Source organism: Mytilus edulis, chromosome 1 (genome assembly GCF_963676685.1).
Source record: "Mytilus edulis chromosome 1, xbMytEdul2.2, whole genome shotgun sequence".
NCBI lineage: Eukaryota > Metazoa > Mollusca > Bivalvia > Mytilida > Mytilidae > Mytilus > Mytilus edulis.
Genome location: NC_092344.1, coordinates 71,332,014 through 71,356,130, shown reverse-complemented (window position 1 = coordinate 71,356,130; position 24,117 = coordinate 71,332,014). Strand labels below are relative to the sequence as shown.

General features: G+C 32.9%; 1 protein-coding gene across 1 annotated transcript; it reads left to right on the top strand.

Moving 5' to 3' along the window:
- Positions 1-95: 95 nt before the first annotated feature.
- LOC139488813 (pre-mRNA-splicing factor 38A-like) lies at positions 96-22,792 on the top strand. Its single transcript, XM_071274747.1, has 9 exons — positions 96-307; positions 17,590-17,749; positions 18,157-18,278; positions 19,232-19,317; positions 19,859-19,960; positions 20,256-20,359; positions 20,973-21,019; positions 21,791-21,818; positions 22,545-22,792. Exons 1-9 carry the CDS (start codon positions 178-180, stop codon positions 22,735-22,737), a joined length of 972 nt encoding a protein of 323 aa, XP_071130848.1. The 5' UTR covers positions 96-177; the 3' UTR covers positions 22,738-22,792.
- Positions 22,793-24,117: the final 1,325 nt, after the last annotated feature.

Below are 24,117 nucleotides of genomic sequence, written 5' to 3'. Positions count from 1 at the left end.
TAGACTATTCAGATCAGACCGAGAAAACCCAATAGCTTTCATTAAAGTCTTGGTTGCGTTTTAAATAACAAAGATTTATGAGGATAATTCATCATTTCATTTGACATTGAATAATTCGTTCTGGGAAAGAAAACAGTGAAACGTCCACTGTTTTAGAAGCATTTTTTTGCTTCTGAAATGGCTAATCGAACAGTTAAAGATGCACATTCCATTAAAGGAACAAACCCACAGTACCTTGTGGAGAAAATTATCCGTACTCGTATTTATGAGTGTAAATACTGGAAAGAAGAATGTTTTGCTCTTACAGGTAAACATTTAAAAAAACAACTTTAAAGTTAATGCCACTCACACATACATTGCGGTTTTCAATAATATACATGTACACACGATGAAAGCAATTACATAGATATGGCACAAAATGTGCACCCGAATATAGGTATCTTGTTTTGTTACCCCCATTGAAGCAATGGTTACATCGGTTACATTGGTTACACACATGGACCTTAAGTAAATGATATGCAATAGTGACTTTATCTGTTGCAAACTGTACATGCATGGCTGTCCATGGGGAATCAAGTAAAAATTTGTAACAAGCCTGGGAAAGTCGGGTTACAATGGTTACATGCATGGGAAATCAGATTACAATGGTTACATACATGAAGAATAGGGTAACAATGTAACATGCATGGAGAAATCGGTTACAATGGTTACATGCATTGGGAAGTTATGTAACAATGGTTACATACATTGGAAAGATAGGTTACAATGGTTACACGCATGGAGAATCAGGTTACAATGGTAACACGCATGGAGAATCAGGTTACAATGGTTACATGCATGGTAAAGTCAGGTTACAATGGTTACACCCATGAAGAATCAGGTTACAATGGTTACATACATGGGAAAGTCGGGTTACAATGGTTACATACATGAGAAAGTCAGGTTACAATGGTTACATGCATGGAGAATCTGGTTACAATGGTTACATACATGGGAAAGTCGGGTTACAATGGTTACATACATGGGAAAGTCGGGTTACAATGGTTACATACATGGGAAAGTCAGGTTACAATGGTTACATGCATGGAGAATCAGGTTACAATGGTTACATGCATGGTAAAGTCAGGTTACAATGGTTACACGCATGTAGAATCAGGTTACAATGGTTACATACATGGGAAAGTCGGGTTACAATGGTTACATACATGAGAAAGTCAGGTTACAATGGTTACATGCATGGAGAATCAGGTTACAATGGTTACATACATGGGAAAGTCAAGTTACAATGGTTACATGCATGGAGAATCAGGTTACAATGGTAACATACATGGGAAATCAGGTTACAATGGTTACACGCATGGAGAATCAGGTTACAATGGTTACATGCATGGAGAATCAGGTTACAATGGTTACATGCATGGAGAATCAGGTTACAATGGTTACATGCATGGAGAATCAGGTTACAATGGTTACACGCATGGGAAAGTCAGGTTACAATGGTTACATACATGGAGAATCAGGTTACAATGGTTACACGCATGGAGAATCAGGTTACAATGGTTACATGCATGGAGAATCAGGTTACAATGGTTACATACATGGGAAATCAGGTAACAATGGATACACGCATGGAGAATCAGGTTACAATGGTTACATACATGGGAAATCAGGTTAAAATGGATACACGCATGGAGAATCAGGTTACAATGGTTACATACATGGGAAATCAGGTTACAATGGTTACACGCATGGAGAATCAGGTTACAATGGTTACACGCATGGAGAATCAGGTTACAATGGTTACATGCATGGAGAATCAGGTTACAATGGTTACATACATGGGAAATCAGGTTACAATGGTTACATACATGGGAAAGTCAGGTTACAATGGTTACATGCATGGAGAATCAGGTTACAATTGTTACACGCATGGAGAATCAGGTTACAATGGTTACATACATGGGAAATCAGGTTACAATGGTTACACGCATGGAGAATCAGGTTACAATGGTTACATGCATGGTAAAGTCAGGTTACAATGGTTACACGCATGTAGAATCAGGTTACAATGGTTACATACATGGGAAAGTCGGGTTACAATGGTTACATACATGAGAAAGTCAGGTTACAATGGTTACATGCATGGAGAATCATGTTACAATGGTTCATACATGGGAAAGTCGGGTTACAATGGTTACATACATGGGAAAGTCGGGTTACAATGGTTACATACATGGGAAAGTCAGGTTACAATGGTTACATGCATGGAGAATCAGGTTACAATGGTTACATACATGGGAAAGTCAAGTTACAATGGTTACATGCATGGAGAATCAGGTTACAATGGTTACATACATGGGAAATCAGGTTACAATGGTTACACGCATGGAGAATCAGGTTACAATGGTTACATGCATGGAGAATCAGGTTACAATGGTTACATGCATGGAGAATCAGGTTACAATGGTTACATGCATGGAGAATCAGGTTACAATGGTTACACGCATGGGAAAGTCAGGTTACAATGGTTACATACATGGAGAATCAGGTTACAATGGTTACACGCATGGAGAATCAGGTTACAATGGTTACATGCATGGAGAATCAGGTTACAATGGTTACATACATGGGAAATCAGGTTACAATGGATACACGCATGGAGAATCAGGTTACAATGGTTACATACATGGGAAATCAGGTTAAAATGGATACACGCATGGAGAATCAGGTTACAATGGTTACATACATCATGTACATGGGAAATCAGGTTACAATGGTTACACGCATGGAGAATCAGGTTACAATGGTTACACGCATGGAGAATCAGGTTACAATGGTTACATGCATGGAGAATCAGGTTACAATGGTTACATACATGGGAAATCAGGTTACAATGGTTACATACATGGGCAAGTCAGGTTACAATGGTTACATGCATGGAGAATCAGGTTACAATGGTTACACGCATGGAGAATCAGGTTACAATGGTTACATACATGGGAAATCAGGTTACAATGGTTACACGCATGGAGAATCAGGTTACAATGGTTACATGCATGGGAAAGTCAGGTTACAATGGTTACATGCATGGAAAATCAGGTTACAATGGTTACATGCATGGGAAAGTCAGGTTACAATGGTTACATACATTGGAAAGTCAGGTTACAATGGTTACACGCATGGAGAATCAGGTTACAATGGTTACATGCATGGGAAAGTCAGGTTACAATGGTTACATGCATGGGAAAGTCAGGTTACAATGGTTACATGCATGGAGAATCAGGTTACAATGGTTACATGCATGGAGAATCAGGTTACAATGGTTACACGCATGGAGAATCAGGTTACAATGGTTACATGCATGGGAAAGTCAGGTTACAATGGTTACATGCATGGGAAAGTCAGGTTACAATGGTTACATGCATGGAGAATCAGGTTATAATGGTTACATGCATGGAGAATCAGGTTACAATGGTTACACGCATGGAGAATCAAGTTACAATGGTTACACGCATGGAGAATCAGGTTACAATGGTTACATACATGGGAAATCAGGTTACAATGGTTACATACATGGGAAAGTCAGGTGCAATGGTTACACGCATGGAGAATCAGGTTACAATGGTTACATGCATGGAGAATCAGGTTACAATGGTTACATACATGGGAAATCAGGTTACAATGGTTACATACATGGGGAAGTCAGGTTACAATGGTTACATGCATGGAGAATCAGGTTACAATGGTTACACGCATGGAGAATCAGGTTACAATGGTTACATACATGGGAAATCAGGTAACAATGGTTACACGCATGGAGAATCAGGTTACAATGGTTACATGCATGGGAAAGTCAGGTTACAATGGTTACATGCATGGAGAATCAGGTTGCAATGGTTACATGCATGGGAACGTCAGGTTACAATGGTTACATACATTGGAAAGTCAGGTTACAATGGTTACACGCATGGAGAATCAGGTTACAATGGTTACATACATGGGAAATCAGGTTACAATGGTTACACGCATGGAGAATCAGGTTACAATGGTTACACGCATGGATAATCAGATTACAATGGTTACATACATGAAGAATAGGGTAACAATGTAACATGCATGGAGAAATCGGTTAAAATGGTTACATGCATTGGGAAGTTATGTAACAATGGTTACATACATTGGAAAGATAGGTAACAATGGTTACACACATGGAGAATTAGGTTACAATGGTAACACGCATGGAGAATCAGGTTACAATGGTTACATGCATGGTAAAGTCAGGTTACAATGGTTACACCCATGGAGAATCAGGTTACAATGGTTACATACATGGAAAATCTGGTTACAATGGTTACATACATGGGAAAGTCAGGTTACAATGGTTACATACATGAAAAAATCAGGTTACAATGGTTACATGCATGGAGAATCAGGTTACAATGGTTACACGCATGGAGAATCAGGTTACAATGGTTACACGCATGGAGAATCAGGTTACAATGGTTACATGCATGGAGAATCAGGTTACAATGGTTACATACATGGGAAATCAGGTTACAATGGTTACATACATGGGAAAGTCAGGTTACAATGGTTACATGCATGGAGAATCAGGTTACAATGGTTACACGCATGGAGAATCAGGTTACAATGGTTACATACATGGGAAATCAGGTTACAATGGTTACACGCATGGAGAATCAGGTTACAATGGTTACATGCATAGGAAAGTCAGGTTACAATGGTTACATACATGGGAAATCTGGTTACAATGGTTACATACATTGGAAAGTCAGGTTACAACGGTTACACGCATGGAGAATCAGGTTACAATGGTTACATACATGGGAAATCAGGTTACAATGGTTACACGCATGGAGAATCAGGTTACAATGGTTACACGCATGGATAATCAGATTACAATGGTTACATACATGAAGAATAGGGTAACAATGTAACATGCATGGAGAAATCGGTTACAATGGTTACATGCATTGGGAAGTTATGTAACAATGGTTACATACATTGGAAAGATAGGTAACAATGGTTACACGCATGGAGAATCAGGTTACAATGGTAACACGCATGGAGAATCAGGTTACAACGGTTACATGCATGGAGAATCAGGTTACAATGGTTACACCCATGGAGAATCAGGTTACAATGGTTACATACATGGGAAATCTGGTTACAATGGTTACATACATGGGAAAGTCAGGTTACAATGGTTACATACATGAAAAAATCAGGTTACAATGGTTACATGCATGGAGAATCAGGTTACAATGGTTACACGCATGGAGAATCAGGTTACAATGGTTACACGCATGGAGAATCAGGTTACAATGGTTACATGCATGGAGAATCAGGTTACAATGGTTACATACATGGGAAATCAGGTTACAATGGTTACATACATGGGAAAGTCAGGTTACAATGGTTACATGCATGGAGAATCAGGTTACAATGGTTACACGCATGGAGAATCAGGTTACAATGGTTACATACATGGGAAATCAGGTTACAATGGTTACACGCATGGAGAATCAGGTTACAATGGTTACATGCATAGGAAAGTCAGGTTACAATGGTTACATGCATGGAGAATCAGGTTACAATGGTTACATGCATGGGAAAGTCAGGTTACAATGGTTACATACATTGGAAAGTCAGGTTACAATGGTTACACGCATGGAGAATCAGGTTACAATGGTTACATACATGGGAAATCTGGTTACAATGGTTACATACATGGGAAAGTCAGGTTACAATGGTTACATGCATGAAAAAATCAGGTTACAATGGTTACATGCATGGAGAATCAGGTTACAATGGTTACATGCATGGGAAAGTCAGGCAAGAATATATAGAAAAACTGGAAATATATTTTTACAAAATTTCCTTCTGCATACTATAGCTATTAATCATAAATAAGCTTCTGTCCAAGTTTGGTACCTTAGAAATCCAGGATAGTTAAAGAAAGTTATTAAAGTTTTTAAAACTTTAACCACTGATTGAATATTTGTGGATGCCCTTGATGCACCCGATGGAATGTAGAATCGCTTTTTTCGACAAAAGTCAAAGGCTTGACAAAAATGATTTAAGGAATTGTCATGAAATTGTAAATTGTTTATATCTATTTATGTGAACTCCCTTTTGATTTTCAGAAATTTCAAGTATGCCATTGAGAAGTAATTGAACATTATTCTTTGCAAATTTGACGGGCGTATCATGCGGTCATGGTGCAGATGTTTATTTTATTTGGCCCTAGCCATATTTGATGACTGTCATTTGACACTTGTGATGTATTTTATCAATTGTAAATTAAATTTTATGTAACATAATGTTCATTTCTCTGTTTAGAAAATTGTTCATAAGCCTTGTCAAAAGTAAATCTATTAAATTTTAATCATATATTTCTTAAAATACAAACTTTTTTTTAAAACAAGTTTGTATACGACCGCAAAAAAATATTTTGCGTCCTATAACACTGTATATTGGGTGATGTTGTCGTCGTCTGCGTCGTACAAAGACACATTTGGTTTCCAGACAAAAACTTAAGTTTAATGAATGCATCTCTATGAAATTTTACCAGAAGGTTCAATACCACAAAGAAAAAGTTGGGATTGAGTTCGGGGTTTATGGAACCAAAGGTATAGAAATAAGGGGGGGAAAGCAATTTTGTAGTGTCTGGACCATAACTTGTGTGTTATTGTATGGATCTCTCTGAAATTGTACCACAAGATTCCATATCACAATGGGAAGACTGGGTATGAGTTTGTAGGACAGAAAGTCACAGGACAGAAAGTCACAGGACAAAAAGTCACAATTCATTTTTTCTGATTATTTTCTTTGAATAAAAACCGCTTATTTTTACAAAAATATTTTTGTATTTTTCTTGAACTATTGTATATAAACCAACTTTTTTAACAAAATTTATCAAAAAAATATCAAAGATGATCAAATAATTGTTAAAAAAACAAAATGTCAAAGTGGTTTGGCACTTAAATGGCTTCATGGTGCCAAGAAATGTATCTTTTGCCTGATTAAAATTAAATAAATCTTGATTTTTCAAGTATAATGACACATTTCCTAAACTTTAATATGAATATATGTATTAAAAAGTAAATATTTCAAAATATTTCTCTTATATATTCAAACAATTGTCACCAAATTATTTGTGACTTTTTGTCCTGTGACTTTTTGTCCTATCAAATTTGTGACTTTATGTCCTGTGACTTTTTGTCCTGTGACTTTCTGTCCGTTTACCGTTTGTCTCAACATACTCTAAATGTGCTTTTCAAGGTAATAACTTAAGAGTCTGTTATTGTCCTGACATATTTTATACTTTATGATAAATCTGTTTGAAAATGTCTTATGCACGTACAATCTGAACTGACTTGGTGTCTTCTGTGAGTAAAAATAAAAAAAAAAATTCTGCGACAGACCTCAGAGACTAAGTATAACACAGTAGTCTCAGGACCAACTTAGTCAAGTTGTTAAACTCCCTTAGTAGAAGGACTTTGTTAATGTTCATGTCAAGACCAATTACGGAATCACATTTAGCCTGGGAACGTTCTTTTGAATTTCAGTGTTTTATCTGAATTCATAAACATGATAAATGTTAATTGATTATGACGGTGTTTTTTTTTTGTGTTGACAATGATCATCCAAAAAAAATTAACAATATGCTGGTTGTTAATCTTGAACAGTAAAAAAACCTGAAACAACATCTTCTACTCATTATTTTAGTCAAACTTTTTTATATAATGCTATTCAATTTTTAAACTTGCCTCAAAATTAATGAATTAATAAACATCTTCCCCAATGTAACATTATATCAATTTGTTTATTACTTATAATTTAAACTCTGTTTATAACCTACAGTCCAAACTCTGTTTATTACATATTATTTAAACTCTGTGTATAACTTACAATCTTAACCTTGTTTATTACTTATAATTCAAACTCAGATTAATACCTAATTTATAAATGTTTACATCTTACATAATGTCTATTCTAGAGACATATAATATATGAATTATATGTTTCTGTCATTTCATATTTCATATTTGCATGGCATATATATCTATATAATTATTTGTTTCAAATGGAAAGTTGTAAATTTTTTCAACATGCAATTGACATGTTCAAATGTAAATCAAATCATGCAAATAGGTTAGAAAAATAAATATAATTAATATCAAAATTATCGAATTAAAATTAGAGTGTGTCCTTGTATTCATGTACATATTTATTGAAAAAAAAACTTTGTATTAAAATAAACCCTAAAAAAAGGTTAGTCCTAAAATAAAACCATACCCTTTATATTGAAAGGTTTAAAGACATTATAATGAAATTTTAAATTTGTTTAATTTATATCAAAACTATAAATATGTTATACACATGTGAAATTCAACAAGAATAAACAGATTGTTGAAGAAGTGGTTGATAAGATAATCAATGTCTAAAAAAGTTGCCTCTCTGTAATTGTTAATTTTTATAGGGATAGTGATCCGGCGGCGGCGTTAGCTAAGTGCTTAAAAGCTTAATATTTTAGAAGGTGGAAGACCTGGAAGCGTCATACTTGGTATATAGATGCCTCATGTTAGGAAGTTTCCGTCAGTCACATGTCCAATGTTCTTGACCTCATTTTCATGGTTCAGTGGTTATAGTTAAGTTGTTGTGTTTTGGTCTGTATTACTTATGCTGTATGTATTAGGTCTACTATTTGGTGTATAGAATGATTGTATGGTGTACATGTCTAGCTGACAGGTGTCATCTGACCTTGACCTCATTTTCATGGCTCAGTGGTCAAAGTTAAAGTTTTTAATTGAGTTTTGGTTTTTTTTTTCTAATGCTATATGCAATAGATTAACTAGATTTGGTGTATGAAATATTTTATGATTTATATGTCAGTAGCGCAGGTTTTATTAACCGGATTTTTGTGACAAAAATGTCGGTTATTGATTTGGGGATGTACGGCGGGCGGGCGGTCGGTCGGGCGGGCGGGCGGGCGGGCGTCACTCAAATGTTGTCTGTGCATTAACTCATGAACCGTTCAACCAAAGCTTTTAACATTTTAATATGTTGTTACTGACAACTAAATGAAGGTCAAGTTCAATAATGGCGATTTTGACTTTTACCGTTCAGGAGTTATGGTTCTTGAAAGATTGAAAAATGGAGTTTCCAGTCGTGTCTGTGCATTTACGCATGAACTGTTCTACCTAAGCTTCCCAAATTTTAATATGTTGTTACTGATGACAAAATGGAGGTCAAGTTCAATAATGACGATTTTGACTTTTACCGTTCAGGAGTTAAGGTTCTTGAAAGATTGAAAAATGGTGTTTCCAGTCGTGTCCATGCATTTACACATGAACTGTTTTACCAAAGCTTCCCAAATTTTAATATGTTGTTACTGATGACAAAATAGAGGTCAAGTTCAATAATGACGATTTTGACTTTTACCGTTCAGGAGTTATGGTTCTTGAAAAATTGAAAAATGGTGTTTCCAGTCGTGTCCGTGCATTTTCTCATGAATCATTCAACCAAAGCTTTTGAAATTTTTATATGTTGTTACTGATGGCAAATTAGAGGTCAAGTTCAATAATGATGATTTTGACTTTTACCGTTCAGGAGTTATGGTTCTTGAAAGATTGTGAAATGGCGTTTCCATTCACGTTGTTGCATTTACTCATGAACCATTCAATCTAAGCTTTTCAAATTTTAAGATGTTGATACGGATGACAAAATGGAGGTCAAATTTGATATTGACGATTTTCACTTTCACCATTCATCAATAATGGTTCTTGTGATATTGCCAGGACACAAATAAATATTAATAAATCCGGTTTGCTGTCGTTGTGACAGCCTCTTGTTTGACCTTGACCTTATTTTCACAGTTCATTGCTCAGTGTTAAGTTTTTGTGTTTTGGTCTGTTTTTCTTTAAATATAAGCAATAGGTCAACTATATTTGTTGTATGGTAGAATTGTTAGCTGTAAGCTGAAAGTTAAGAAGACCGCATTAAATAATTTTAATTTATAGCATTATGAATGTAATCTCCTTTAAGAATGCAGGAAAGAAAGTCACAGGATTCTATTTTGGAAATTTTAGAAGAAACTGGGACTTCAGAGGCGGATTTAGAGGGGTTTTCAGGGGCCAGGGCCCCACTTTTCTGGGATAAAAATGGTTGATGATATAGGGAATCACTGAAGCATGACTGGAGTGGGCCCATCTTAGGCAGTCAGTGGGCCCCACTTATGAAAATGTCTGGATCCGACACTTTTAAACATAGCTGGTTAAACATGATCGATGGGACTTGAGAAATGTTTTGGTAGTAATTGGTGCTTACAAATACAGCAAAGGACTTGTCTTGTTGCACTAGAAACAAAGTTTTAAAACTAATTACCATAAATCAGTGTTTTAGAAGCACAGAGTGCATATATGAAAACATTTGAGAAAGATCTGAGTGTCTTTGTTCAAATTGCTCAATTGGTGAAGTTGAAGATGAGCTTTATTTTTTGTTAGAATGCCCTCTTTTTGATATTCAGAGGGAAGATTTTTTTAAATACATTTCTCACAATTGTTATAATTTAAAAAATTTAAATAAATCTTATAAATTGTTATGGCTCTTACCCAAGAAAATTTAACTCTTATGGAAAAATTATATTTGTGACCGTTTTGAATTAAGGGGATCAGGTATACATATTGAATATAAGTCAAGTACTAGTAAACGATTTGAGAATGAATGCATATAATGTAATTTCATTCTTTTAATTATTCACAATATATATGTGGTTTTGGTTCTGCTTCTGCCCAATGCTTATATATACTTAATATATATTTACATTTGACTATTATTGTTGTTGTTACCAATTATGTAAATCAATTGTATTTGATTTTATGCCCTTTATGGGCCCTGTAATTTGGGAAATAAAAATATTCTATACTATTCTATTCTATTACATTCTATTATATGATGTAAGAAAAGATAAGATAAGCATATAAAACCATAAATAAAAAGTTTGGTATTTACAGATATTATGACTTTGTAATTAAATAACTTTATAATCAGCACATTACACATGACTGATGACTTTGTGCAAATTGCAAATTATCATGTTCAATCAACCATATCAGAGACATAAATACACCCTGACCATATCCAATAAACAATTGAAAATTTAATGGTCATGATGGTAGTTATTGACTTCACTGAATGGCTTGGGGTTACAAATAAGGCATCCCCCTAAGTAACATAAAATCCAAATTTGTTAGCATTTAATTCCAAGTTTTTTCCGTTCTCTAACAGTAGTTTGCCTCAACCAAATGTTATGAAACTTATACACAATGCTTATTACCACATAATACAGACTTGGGCACAGGACATTTTAGCGAGAGAAAAAAAAGACTACTAGGGAATATTTTAGCGCCTACATTAGAGCCCATTTTAGCGTGTGATTACTCTGTTCTGTATTTTGGATAGTCCATTTTAGCGAAAGCTGACCCTGGTGGAATAATACTAGCCTCACTATAACCAGAACAATAATTTATACTGGTTTAATGTTTATATGTTCATCATGGAAATACAATAAGAGATGTATCGAATTCGCAGATTATCTCTTAGAAGAAACTGGGAAGAACTGAAGATTCTATATTCCTACTTAAGCTTTGGGCAGTGTAATTCAAAGCAACAATTAATGGTCCAGAGTCTTTCCATGCCCATTATAATGAGCAATTTTATAGTTGTCACCGAGCTATTTTCATTTTCCTTGATACTATTATTAAATTTCAAACAACAACATATTCAAAATTACAAAGTATACAGGAATGTGCACCACATTCTAGACAAGATAAAGAGAAAGAACAGTTCCGTATGCAATTCTATGAATAGTATTGTACAGGGAGTATATTCATGCAGAGCCCATTATGTACTTTCTCATAGGATATATAAATATCAGGGTAGAACAGACTTTTAACATTTGAATTAATCTTTTAGACTATTAGTGCTGTATTTTAATGGACAAGATATGTTTTAAAGTGCTGTCTTGAGTCTATTCAAGTTTTTTTATATTGATCATACATTATTTATTAGAATGGGTTAAAATATTTCTCTAAAATGGTCATTGACATTTTTAATTTTCACTAAAATGGGTTAAATGTCTGGTGCTTAAAAGGCTACTTCTTTGGCGCTAAAACATCAGATTCCCTGTGCTGTGGTTTCATATATATCTTTTCAACCTGTGTACATGGTATACATGTATTGGTCTTAGGACACATCTTAATTAGTCTTAAGAAAGTCTTCTAAGATAAGATATGTTTGAATTTTGGGGTCTTAGGATAGTTGTAACAGTTACGATGTCCCAAGTCAAAATAAAAACAACAAATGAGGCATAAACTAAATAATAAAAAAGCTAAAACAATATTAAACTATTATAACAAATGAATTAAATAAATAAAGTATTCCTCAATTTTTGTTAAAGATTTAATTGTGTTAAATTATTTCAGTAAATTTCAGACGATGAATAAGATACTTCTAGCTATCAACAAAGATTGTATATATATCAGTAAGTAGTTTGAGTTTGGGGAATAATAAGGAATATTACTAGGACTTTGTCTGGGTTTTCTAGAACCAACCTAATGCACATATCTAAATATATTGATCACATGGTTATTTAAACTTTACAGATTGCACAGACTTTTTGCGATCTGGTCAAAAGATTTAGTATATATATACTAGAACACACCCGTGATATCACGGGTCCGTGACTGAATTAAAGTATATAACTATGCGCAAGCCTTATTTTAGTATTAGTAATATAGTCATCTGTTAAAGTCATGCCAATTATAAGATACACAGTTTTTCTCTGCTTTCAAGTCTTTCTGTTTGAACCCGTCGAACTGGAACTTATCAATTATTGGTAGTATTAATTATTTGGAAAACAAAAAGTCCTGGAATGGAGTATTTTCTAATCAACAGCATTGTCCTATATAAGTTATAAGTAAAGTTGAATTCTTTGCCTTCGCTGTTTTACGTCATGCCCACTAACAAATTGAAAACTGTACCTATACACCTTATTTTTAGTCCAGATTTTTAGTAATTTCGTATTGTTATCTTAGAAAGTCTAACTGATTAAAATACTACAATAGGTAACAATTTGACAATTTAGTACTGTCAACCCTGTGGTTATGACCCGTGTATATAGCATATTAATCCTGAATACACCGTTTGGTGGTGCGCCTGTCAGATGCGGAACGTATGTAGATAAGGTAATAGGTAACAGGTGAATATACTATTGGTATCGGTAGCGGACTCGAACCGGAACTTCTTCATTATTGGCAATATTAATTACGTGGAAAACAAAAGGGCCTGGAGTGGTGTAATTTTTAATCTACACCTTTGTACTATATTAGTTATATATAAAGTTGAATTCTGTGATTCGTTGTTTTTACGTGATGACGGCTGACAAATTGGACCTCGTAATTTTAGTATTATAGATTTTGTTTTGTTAAAAAAATATTTTTACTGTTTCATTTTATGTATTCTACTCATTTCGCTATCTATGTTATTTGTAAATTTATGTGTATTTGTCTCAGTAAACGGACAGAAAGTCACAGAACAAAATGTCACAGGACATAAAGTCACAAAGATAGAACGAAGAGGTCACATGACAAAAGGTCACAAATAATTTGTTGCCAATTGTTTGAATATGTAAGTGATGTATTCACTTTTTAATTCATATATTCATATTAAAGTTTAGGAAATGTGTCATTATACTTGAAAAATGATTATTTATTTAATAAAAATCATGCAAAGGATATATTTATTGGCACAATGAAGCCATTAAAGTGTCAAGCCACTTTCACATTTTTTTTTAACAATTATTTAATCATTTTTGATATTTTTTGGATAAATTTTGTTTACAAAGTTGGTTTATATACAATAGTCAAAAAAAAATACCAAAATATTTTTGTAGAAATAAGCGTTTTTTATTCAAAGAAAATAGCCAGAAAAAAATAATTGTGACTTTTTGTCTATTACTTTTTGTCCTGTCTTTTAAAAAATAACATAAATTGATAGAAGTTAAAAAAAAATTAACATCAAAACAAAGTCACAAGACATTTAAAAAAAAATGTTATAAGGCTATATGTGTTTTATATGTCTCTGGTTCATCTAGTGTATTATTTCATTTTATTTTTTTAATTTTCTGGTCATAATCACAGTAATTAAATTTGACAAACACATATTTTACCTGAGACACTTTACCTGTAGGTTATGTAATTTTAACACTTCAATGCAGTCATGATTTCCCTTTAACCTTGACTAGTTTTTGATTAATACCTTGTGTATTAGGGGTCATCCATAATTGTCAACCATTTTCCAAAGTGTACAAAACGTACACTTTTTCAGACCCCCCACCCTCCTTCAAAAAGTGTACATCAACCATTTTCAGATTTCAAGAGAAGAATCAGTCATTCTTAATAAAAAGAAGATCCTGTCTATTATATTTTAGTTTAATATAGAAATTTGCATTGAAAAAAAAACTAAAACATATCTGACTGTTTTATTTGATGACATCTATCTGTGATGCTTGTGTATTGTCAGAAAAAAAAGTACAAAAATTAATGTTTCCCCTATCACACAGTGGGAATGGTAACTCCAATAAAAAAAGGGCACCTAGAGCATGCAAAAGATTAACAAAAGGGCACATACATTATGCTGAGAATCAAAGAAAGGGAAATGATTATATTGCATTGGTAAAGTATGGACTGACAGTTGTTGATGGAATCAGAGCTCAAGACAGCAATCAATAAAAGTGTAATGTTTTAAAACATTTTGAGTTTTTAAATTTCCCGCCTGTATTTCTATTTAAAAGGTCCCTGTAGAATTATGATATCGAAATCAATATCATCAAGTGAAAATAATAAAGAAGAAATAAGAAGAGAAACACACCCAAGCCAATTCTCGATTTTATAAATCGACTTTCCCTACGGAAACGATATAAATTCCGGAAATTAAAAAAAAGCGTATGGTAAAAATGTTGGTTTTTTAACCCCCTCCCCTAAGTGTACGTTTTGTACACTTTGGAAAATGGTTGACAATTATGGATGACCCCTTAATAAGCAACAGGGAGTATAATGATGGACACATAGGGCCATCATGGTGGACATAGTTTTATACCCACCGACATTGTAACCTGACTTCCCAATGAATGTAACCATTGTAACCCGACTTTCCCATGTATGTAACCATTGTAACCTGATTCTCCATGCATGTAACCATTGCAACCTGATTTTCCCATACATGTAACCATTGTAACCTATTTCTCCATGCATGTAACCATTGTAACCAAATTCTCCATGTATGTAACCATTGTAACCCGATTCCCCATGTATGTAACCATTGTAACCTGATTCTCCATGCATGTAACCATTGTAACCTGATTTTCCCATACATGTAACCATTGTAACCTATTTCTCCATGCATGTAACCATTGTAACCAAATTCTCCATGTATGTAACCATTGTAACCCGATTCCCCATGTATGTAACCATTGTAACCTGATTCTCCATGCATGTAACCATTGTAACCTGATTTTCCCATACATGTAACCATTGTAACCTATTTCTCCATGCATGTAACCATTGTAACCAAATTCTCCATGTATGTAACCATTGTAACCCGATTCCCCATGTACAAATGTATGTAACCATTGTAACCTGATTCTCCATGCATGTAACCATTGTAACCTGATTTTCCCATACATGTAACCATTGTAACCTATTTCTCCATGCATGTAACCATTGCAACAAAATTCTCCATGTATGTAACCATTGTAACCTGATTCCCTATACATGTAACCATTGTAACCTGATTCTCCATGCATGTAACCATTGTAACCCTAAATCATTGTAACCTAAATAACTTATGTAACCTCACAGCCATGAATAATGGGGTTGCCATGGTAACAAGATGACTAAAAGGGATTCTTGCATGTGTGTGTAACCAGTGTAACCAATGTAACCATTAGGTCAATGGAGGTTACAAATGTACCAGGATTTGAGAATTTCTGAATATGATGATTTATGATAGTTTGTATGAGTGTAACCAATGTAACCAATGTAACCATTATGTCAATGGGGGTTACAAAACAAGGTAACTGAATTATGGTGCACATTTTGTGCCTTATATGCAATTACATGGTGTGATGTACACACAATGGAAGCCATAACATAGTACGATCTTCTTTTTTGTTTCGTTCATAATTTTTCGACTTGCACATGCATCATTATGTAATTTCCAACAAATTGTTTTTGAGGACCGCTTACTATTTCTGGCAAATTTTTATATTTGATAACCAAAAACTTATATTGGGAGCATATCAGGTAGCACAGGGTGGGTCTTTTCACAATCAAAAAACACAGCACACATTGGCGGATCCAAAAAGGGGGGGGGGGATGGGTGTTCTGGAGGTTGAAACGATCAATGCATTTGAATGGGGATATGTAGTTGACCCCCCCCCCCCCTTTTGTCCTGGGTTAGGACCCCCATTTTTAAAATGGCTGAATCAGCCCCTGGCACACTGCTGTAAAAAGTATCAACCACTACGAAAAACAGTGATATTATACAATAAAATGATAAAATAATGATTTATTGCAATTAACAATAAACAGATGTGCTATGTAATGATGTTTAAATTGCATTATAAACAAAGCTTGACACTCGTTGGTAATAAACAGATTAATTATATTAAACAAATTCAATGTCAAAAACTATGAAGAAAAGTAAATAAAATAACTTTCTAGATTAAAATATGAAACTACCAAATTAATAATATAAGGAGAAATAAAAATTAACGATTAAAAAATGTGCTTTATAAAGATGAACTTACAAAACTTGACATGTATCGGTGATAAATAGATTACACAGATTAATCAGATTGAACAAATTCAACTTCTTAATCACTTTCATGACTTTACAATATTAATCATAAAAAATTAAGAAGAATTGTGCAAATACACAGTCACTCTCTTATTTATTAGATTAAAACAACGGAAGGTAGAACCGCTTGATGTTATCAAGAAATTGATGTCCTGTAATGATAATTGTTGACAGTCATATTGGTACCATGAATTGCAAGAGTTACATGCCTTGTACTGCGTTCTTGGTGCAATGGTCTAATATTTGGTCTCTTAATCTTATTATCTGTTGAATTTAGAATATATTCAGTCACATTTATAATGATGGAAAAAAACTAAATTAATATAAGGCAGGTACTACCCACATGACCCAGTAGGTCTTTTCACCACCACACACCCCAATTTTTGTTTTTAAAAGATAAAAACAAAAATCAGGGTGTCCGGTGGTGAAAAGACCTACTGGGCAGAACCTGCCTAATTATTAATTTAGGTTCTTTTTATCTTTACCTTTATAAATGTAAAACATTTATTTGTTTTTGTAACATATGTCCAGGCTGATATTCTTGTGATAATCTCAACAATGACACAGCTTATTTACTTTTTAAAATGTTGTTTGATATCTATCATTTGTCTATTTATGATTAATAATATATTATTATTTTTAAAGCGGAGTTAATGGTGGACAAAGCTATGGATTTAAAATTTGTAGGAGGTGTCTTTGGAGGAAACATCAAACCAACACCATTTTTATGTTTAGTTCTAAAGATGTTACAGATACAGCCAGAGAAAGATATTGTGGTAGAATTCATCAGAAATGAAACTTTCAAGTATGTTCATATTACATTTTTGCCTTAATATTTTTACATGTACTTTGCGAGGAAAACAATTTGTTTATTCAATATTCAAAATTGTTTTATCAGTTTATGGGAAAGGGGGATTGTTGGCCAAGTGGTCTTAAAATGTCTGTGTCATTTTGGTCTTTTGTGGATAGTTGTCTCATTGGCAATCATACCTCATCTTCTTTTTTATATTAAAAGTTCATATACACTCAATACAGTGATCACTGGTATAGATAATGAGCTTTTGGGTTTTGTGTTTACTTCTTATATAGAAAAAAAGATATATATACTACATGTATATATAGACAATGTAAAATACAGAGAGAAAAAACAGCAGAATAGTACTGTCAGATGCCCATAGCTTGTTATTATAACAATTTATTTCTTTTTTACAGATATGTCAGAGCATTAGGTGCCCTTTACATGAGATTAACTGGGACAGCTTTAGATTGTTACAAATACTTGGAACCTTTATATTATGACTACAGAAAAATAAAAAGACAGAATAGATCAGGAGGTATGACATACATATATATATGATATATGGAATTAAAAAAGAACAATTACAAACAGTTCAGCATGTTCAGAAAAAAAAGAAAATATTTTAACATTTTTTTTTAGTTCTAAAGTTTGTTTGTATAGACATAATTAATACTTATTATTCAGATAAAAATGGTAAAAAAAACCAGACAAAATAAACCAAGTAGATTTTAAGTTAATACTCTAAAAATATATTAGTTTAAACATATTTTATTTGTTAAAGTACAAATTGGATAAGACACAAGTCAAACAGACTTATGAAGTCTTCTCCATTTAACATTTATAGCAATATAATACAAAAATATATGTATGAACATGCATGTATAGAATGGTATATCTATTTAGTAAATATATATATAAATATGGATCAAAAGACGGAAAATTGAAGAAAAAGAAAACAATAATAATAATAATAAAAATATATCTATACCAACTTCAACAAATTATAGTTACTACTGGTTCATTAAAAATTACATCTTTTGTTGATCAGAGCAAGGTTAATGTTGTACCCAGTGAACTTATGGTCATAAATCAGTCAATTCTTTAACAGAAGTTAAAAGTAATTCCCTTGTCTATTATAGTTTTAAACTTTATATATATTTCTTCTGTAAATCTGATGCTTGGTGTCAGGGGATTGACAAGCTGAATGCCTAAAATAGAAACCCTTGCAGAAACTCTCAGAATACTATCGGGCCAAACTATGACCTATACAAGGCAAAATTTCTGTTACAACCTAATGTAATTCATTTTTGCAGTGATAACTCAAATTTCTGACAAGTCAGCTTCTTCTTAACCTTTTTAAATGATGTATTGCTCCACACTAAATATGTATGAAATATTTTCCACTGGATATGTTGTGCAAGTAACAATAAATATGTATGTCAAATATTTGAACAGTGTCTATTACATTATGTATTTTGTAATTTACAGAATTTGAGCTTGTTCACATGGATGAATTTATAGATGAATTGTTACATGAAGAAAGAGTTTGTGATATTATTCTTCCTAGAATACAGGTATTTTATGTTTTTGTGTATTTTTGTATAAAGTATCAAGCATCATGCAGGCTAACAATTCTGTATTGAAATGTATGCATAAATTGTTGATTATGACAGACTACAATGTAAAGAAAAACACAAAATTTATATTTTGAACCATGTGCATGAATGTAAACAACTGTTCCTTACAGAATATACTAAACATATATGTGACAGAATATATTTATATATAAAGCATGGTTTGACTGAATTTTAACTTAATTTTCAGATGAATGTTTTTAGTTTGGCTGCCATTTTATGGAGAAAAAAACTGAAGATGTAACAATTTTTCAGGTTACATACATGTAGTAACAGCTATAAAGCTTATATGTTTTTCCAAATTTTTGTCATATTGTTTAAAATAAACGTTTTTCCCAGTAATTTTATTTTGTTTAAAGATATCAGAATATATGTGTTCACATTTTGCACATGCATACTTAAGTGCTGTTAACTCTTTTCAATCAATTCACCTTATATTAAAATGAATAATTAATATACTTGTAATGGATTTTTCTTTTAGAAAAGACTTATATTAGAAGAGAACAATCAGATTGAGGCTCGAGTGAGTGCTGTTGAAGAAGATTTAGAAGAAATGGAAACATCAGATGAAGAAGAAGCCATGGTATGAAATTTTATGTTTCACAATATGTATACTATATTAGTCCCCTATCAACAAAGTCGAGGGGACTTCAGGTTTCCACTCTGTCCGTCTGTCGATTTGTCAGTACGGCAAATCAGTTTTCCTGGTTTTTTTTTATCTTTATCATATTTTTCTGTGTAAACTACCATTTTATTATTGTTGTCTTATTTCAGCATTGTATAGATGTGTAGAAGGGCTAATTGTGTTTTCTTTCAGCTTTAGTTTATATTATTCTTATTTTTGTTGCATAATGAAATGTTTGTTATTTTATATTTAGGAAGACAAAGATCAATCAGCAGACAAAAGAAAAAACTATAAAGATTTAGACAGACCTGATAGAGGGGCTTCACCAAAATATCGACGAAGTCCATCTCCGTCAAGGTAAATTTTTTTCTGAAGATGAGTGAAATTTTTCATAATCATTCCAGTTTTTGAGATTTTGAAAACATTTTTATGTAAATATCATTTCTGAACTTTTTATTTTCATCAACTTGCCATTTGATTAGGGATTTTAATTTTCCTCAGAGTTCAGTATTTTAGTAATTTTACTTTTTACTTTTTGCAGCCTGTTCAAAAAATTATTGCTCAATTCAAATTATAGTTTGCAGAGTAGATTGCTGGCTAATGTTTGCAAAAGAGGCTGTGAAAGCACACATAAGACATACATGTGTATGTAACTTGTTAGTACAGATATGTAATATACATATGTGCAAGTCATACAATCTGTTTGTGAAACTGAACCCTAACCTTGAATTTGTCCTCTAATTGATTTCGACATTGTAGATGTCATCAACCAAAAGAAAATATCCTTGATGATTTGACAAGGAAAAAACATCAAAGGGGTTGGAAAGAAATGTTATTAAAAAATTGAAACAAATGTTAAATGCTCAAGTAAACATTAAAATGGTATTTTTTTAAGATACACAAGAAGACTCATGTTGAAATATTTTGCTAAACATTGCTCTCAGACCTCAAATGCTTTTATTTTCAACAGGGAAAGAAACAGAAAAAGATCTAGATCAAGAGACAGAGAAAAGAGAGGTAGATATATGTGTTTTTTGTTTATTTTTTTACATCAATACATAGAACATAAGTAAAATACTTAATTCACATCAATATGATCCCAAGCTAAGAAACAGAATAAACTGGTAGGTCTTTGTTCTGATCAAGCTAGACATAGATAATAGGAATCTTCAGCAATACATGATATACACAAATGCTGTTTTAGGGGCCAGCTGAAGGACACCTCCAGGTGCAGGAATCTCTCACTTCATCAAAGACCTGTTGGTGACCTTCTGCTGTTGTTTTTTGCTATGGTCAGTTGTTGTCTATTTGACACATTCCCCATTTCCATTTTCAATTTTATGATATAACTGAAATGAAAAATGGAGCCCTTGTAGAAATTACTGCCCTTAAACAACTATAGTAAGCACTGTTACCTTTTATCTTTAAAACTATAATAAAATGACAGACACTGCATGACACAAACATGACTTAAAACCTTTGCTCAGATTGTTCATCATCATAATCATTTGGCTCAATGGTATCTGATTCAAACTGCCAATAACAGGCATAAATTATTCTTTCAGTCATAGCATACCTTTGCATGTTTTATTAAAGCTACACTAGTGTTACAGCCTAACTTACAGCAATACCATAGAATTGTTATATTAAATGTCATAATTCTATCAGGTAGATATACATTTTTAGATAAAGATATTTCTTTTATACTTTTATAATCTACTGGTTAATATCATGATCTGTTGAAAAAAGTTTCACATTTATTCATTACTTATTGAATCTCTTTTGTAGAACAAAGACACAGAGATGATGATGAAAGGTAATTTATTTTAAAAATTGTGTGATAACTTAATAATGACTATTTCGTTTATTCAAGAAATTAAAGGGAAATGTCTATCAGATGTCATACAGAAATCCTTCTTCAATGGGTGCAGGATGTTTTAAAATCCAGTCGTAATTGGAATACAAAATCTGATGCCTCTTGTTAGGACAGTGCCAAACACTCTGCATGTTAAGTTGCCTAGGGATTGTCATGGGTATAGAAATATGGTCACCAGTCACAAATTAGACATTTATACCCTGGTGTTGGTTTGGCTATGAGATATACAAATATGCAGCCACTTACAATAATATTTAATGACTTGAGTTTGCAGATTGTCACATTCTCTTCATGTAATAAGAACTCTTACAATAATTCTTTTAAGTTTAAGTTGACCTATTGCAGGGCAAAATGTATGCCTCTATCCAACTTGCCCTCTTTTTTCAGTGGAAGCCTACATTTCAAGTCCTTCTCTCCTGGTTTGCTGAACTAACCTTATGTAATTGGTTTAATATTGAATTGGCCCTTGTTATGAATATGCATGACCTATTTGTTACTGGACACAAATTAAACAACAATCAATCAAGGTGATGTATAACTGTTGTAAAATCTACCACAGCAATTCTCTCAAAACCCTGATTCAGTTTTAAATTTGATATTTTAAAGTTTTTTTCTGTGTATAAAATGTAAATTTTTAAATTTTAAATTTTATTATATTTATTATAGGAGGAAGAAAAGGAAACACAGACATGAACACAAAGAAAAAGATAAAAGTCGAGACAGTGATCGACACAGAAGACATCATGGTAATGACAGACATCATCATAAACGCAATCTTGGTCCATCAAAGGATGAAATTAACATTGAAGAGGCAAATGAACTTAGAGCTAAACTAGGACTTGCTCCTCTCAAACCCTAGTTTTAAACTTGTGTTGTATATGTATTATTTGTAAGAAAATAAATGAATGATTTTATTCATGGTTTCATTTTCATTTTAGAAATAAAATTACCAGAAATATATATATATATATATAATTGAGCGTCTTACCTGATGTTCAGTTTGACTTTTTTATTGTATAAATTTCAAGATTGCTACAGTTTAATCTAAGTAGACTGATAAATGATTCATTCAACATCACAATCATATATACTGATGAAGGTTATCTGTCCCTTTGGTATCTTTCGTCCCTCTTTTATCTGTTATCCGAAATATTTTAAAATACATTTATAGTTCCTTTTTATGTTATTGGTGTTGTTGTGTACACTTTTTAGGCGTTTATATAATTTATTTATTGTGTACATGTATCGTTACTTGTAACTATCCAGCGCCCTCATGGGAAAAATCATTGACTATTATTCAGACGTTTTCTTATATATAATTGATATATTTATATTATTGATATCTGCAATAATAACATTTACAAATTGTATATGATTTGAGGGACACATGTTTTTGTGTCTAAACCAAAACATTTGTGATTTTCTGCTGTAGACACAAGTGGAATTCCTCAAATTTGAGCTGGATCTGTAATAAGGTGTCCTTAACAGTTATTCTTAATTTCAAATGATTTTAGTAGAGGATAAATTAGGATATTGTGTGGAAAACTAAATCATTTGCAATTTTCCACTTTAGAAAGGGCATTACTGTGTAATATAATTCAATCATGATCTGTTTTTTGGGCCCCTTAACAAGTGATATTGGTAAAGTATAACTGGAACTATGTTCAGTGGTTTCTAAAAACATTTCAAATAATTTGATGGAGGTTTATTCTCAAGTTTGCATCTGAAAACAATTCAGGACTGTAAGTAGGTACATTACTAAAACTATATTTCAGTCCATGGGGGCATGAACAAATTTGTACCAAGGCAACAACAGAACATATTACATGAATTAAGAACTTTTTCACACTGGGCGATTATGAGTATGGCTTATTCATAGACATCCTGTCTTTTGTTGAATGGCATATGCTGAAAATAGAAGTCCTTCATTGTGTCTTTGAATTTCTGTTTAATTGAATTTCAATGATTTTTACACCCCACCTACGATAGTAGAGGGGCATTATGTTTTCTGGCCTGTTCGTTGTTCATGGTCCACTGAACATAGAAAATGATACAGCAAATATCAGGTTAAAGTTTTTGGTCGAGTAGTTTTTGATGAAGTCTAATCAACTTGAAACTTAGTACACATGTTTCTTATGATATAATCTTTCTAATTTAATAGCCAGATTAGAATGTTTACCCTAATTTCACGGTCTACTGAACTTAGAAAATGATAGTGCGAGTGGGGCATCCGTGTACT

Bases quoted from the DNA above. Each gene is read 5' to 3' on its own strand.
- LOC139488813 (XM_071274747.1), top strand. From the start codon at position 178: ATGGCTAATCGAACAGTTAAAGATGCACATTCCATTAAAGGAACAAAC. The intron at 18,279-19,231 runs GTATGACATACA...TGTAATTTACAG, and splicing joins AAGACAGAATAGATCAGGAG to AATTTGAGCTTGTTCACATG. The intron at 19,961-20,255 runs GTATGAAATTTT...TTTTATATTTAG, and splicing joins CAGATGAAGAAGAAGCCATG to GAAGACAAAGATCAATCAGC.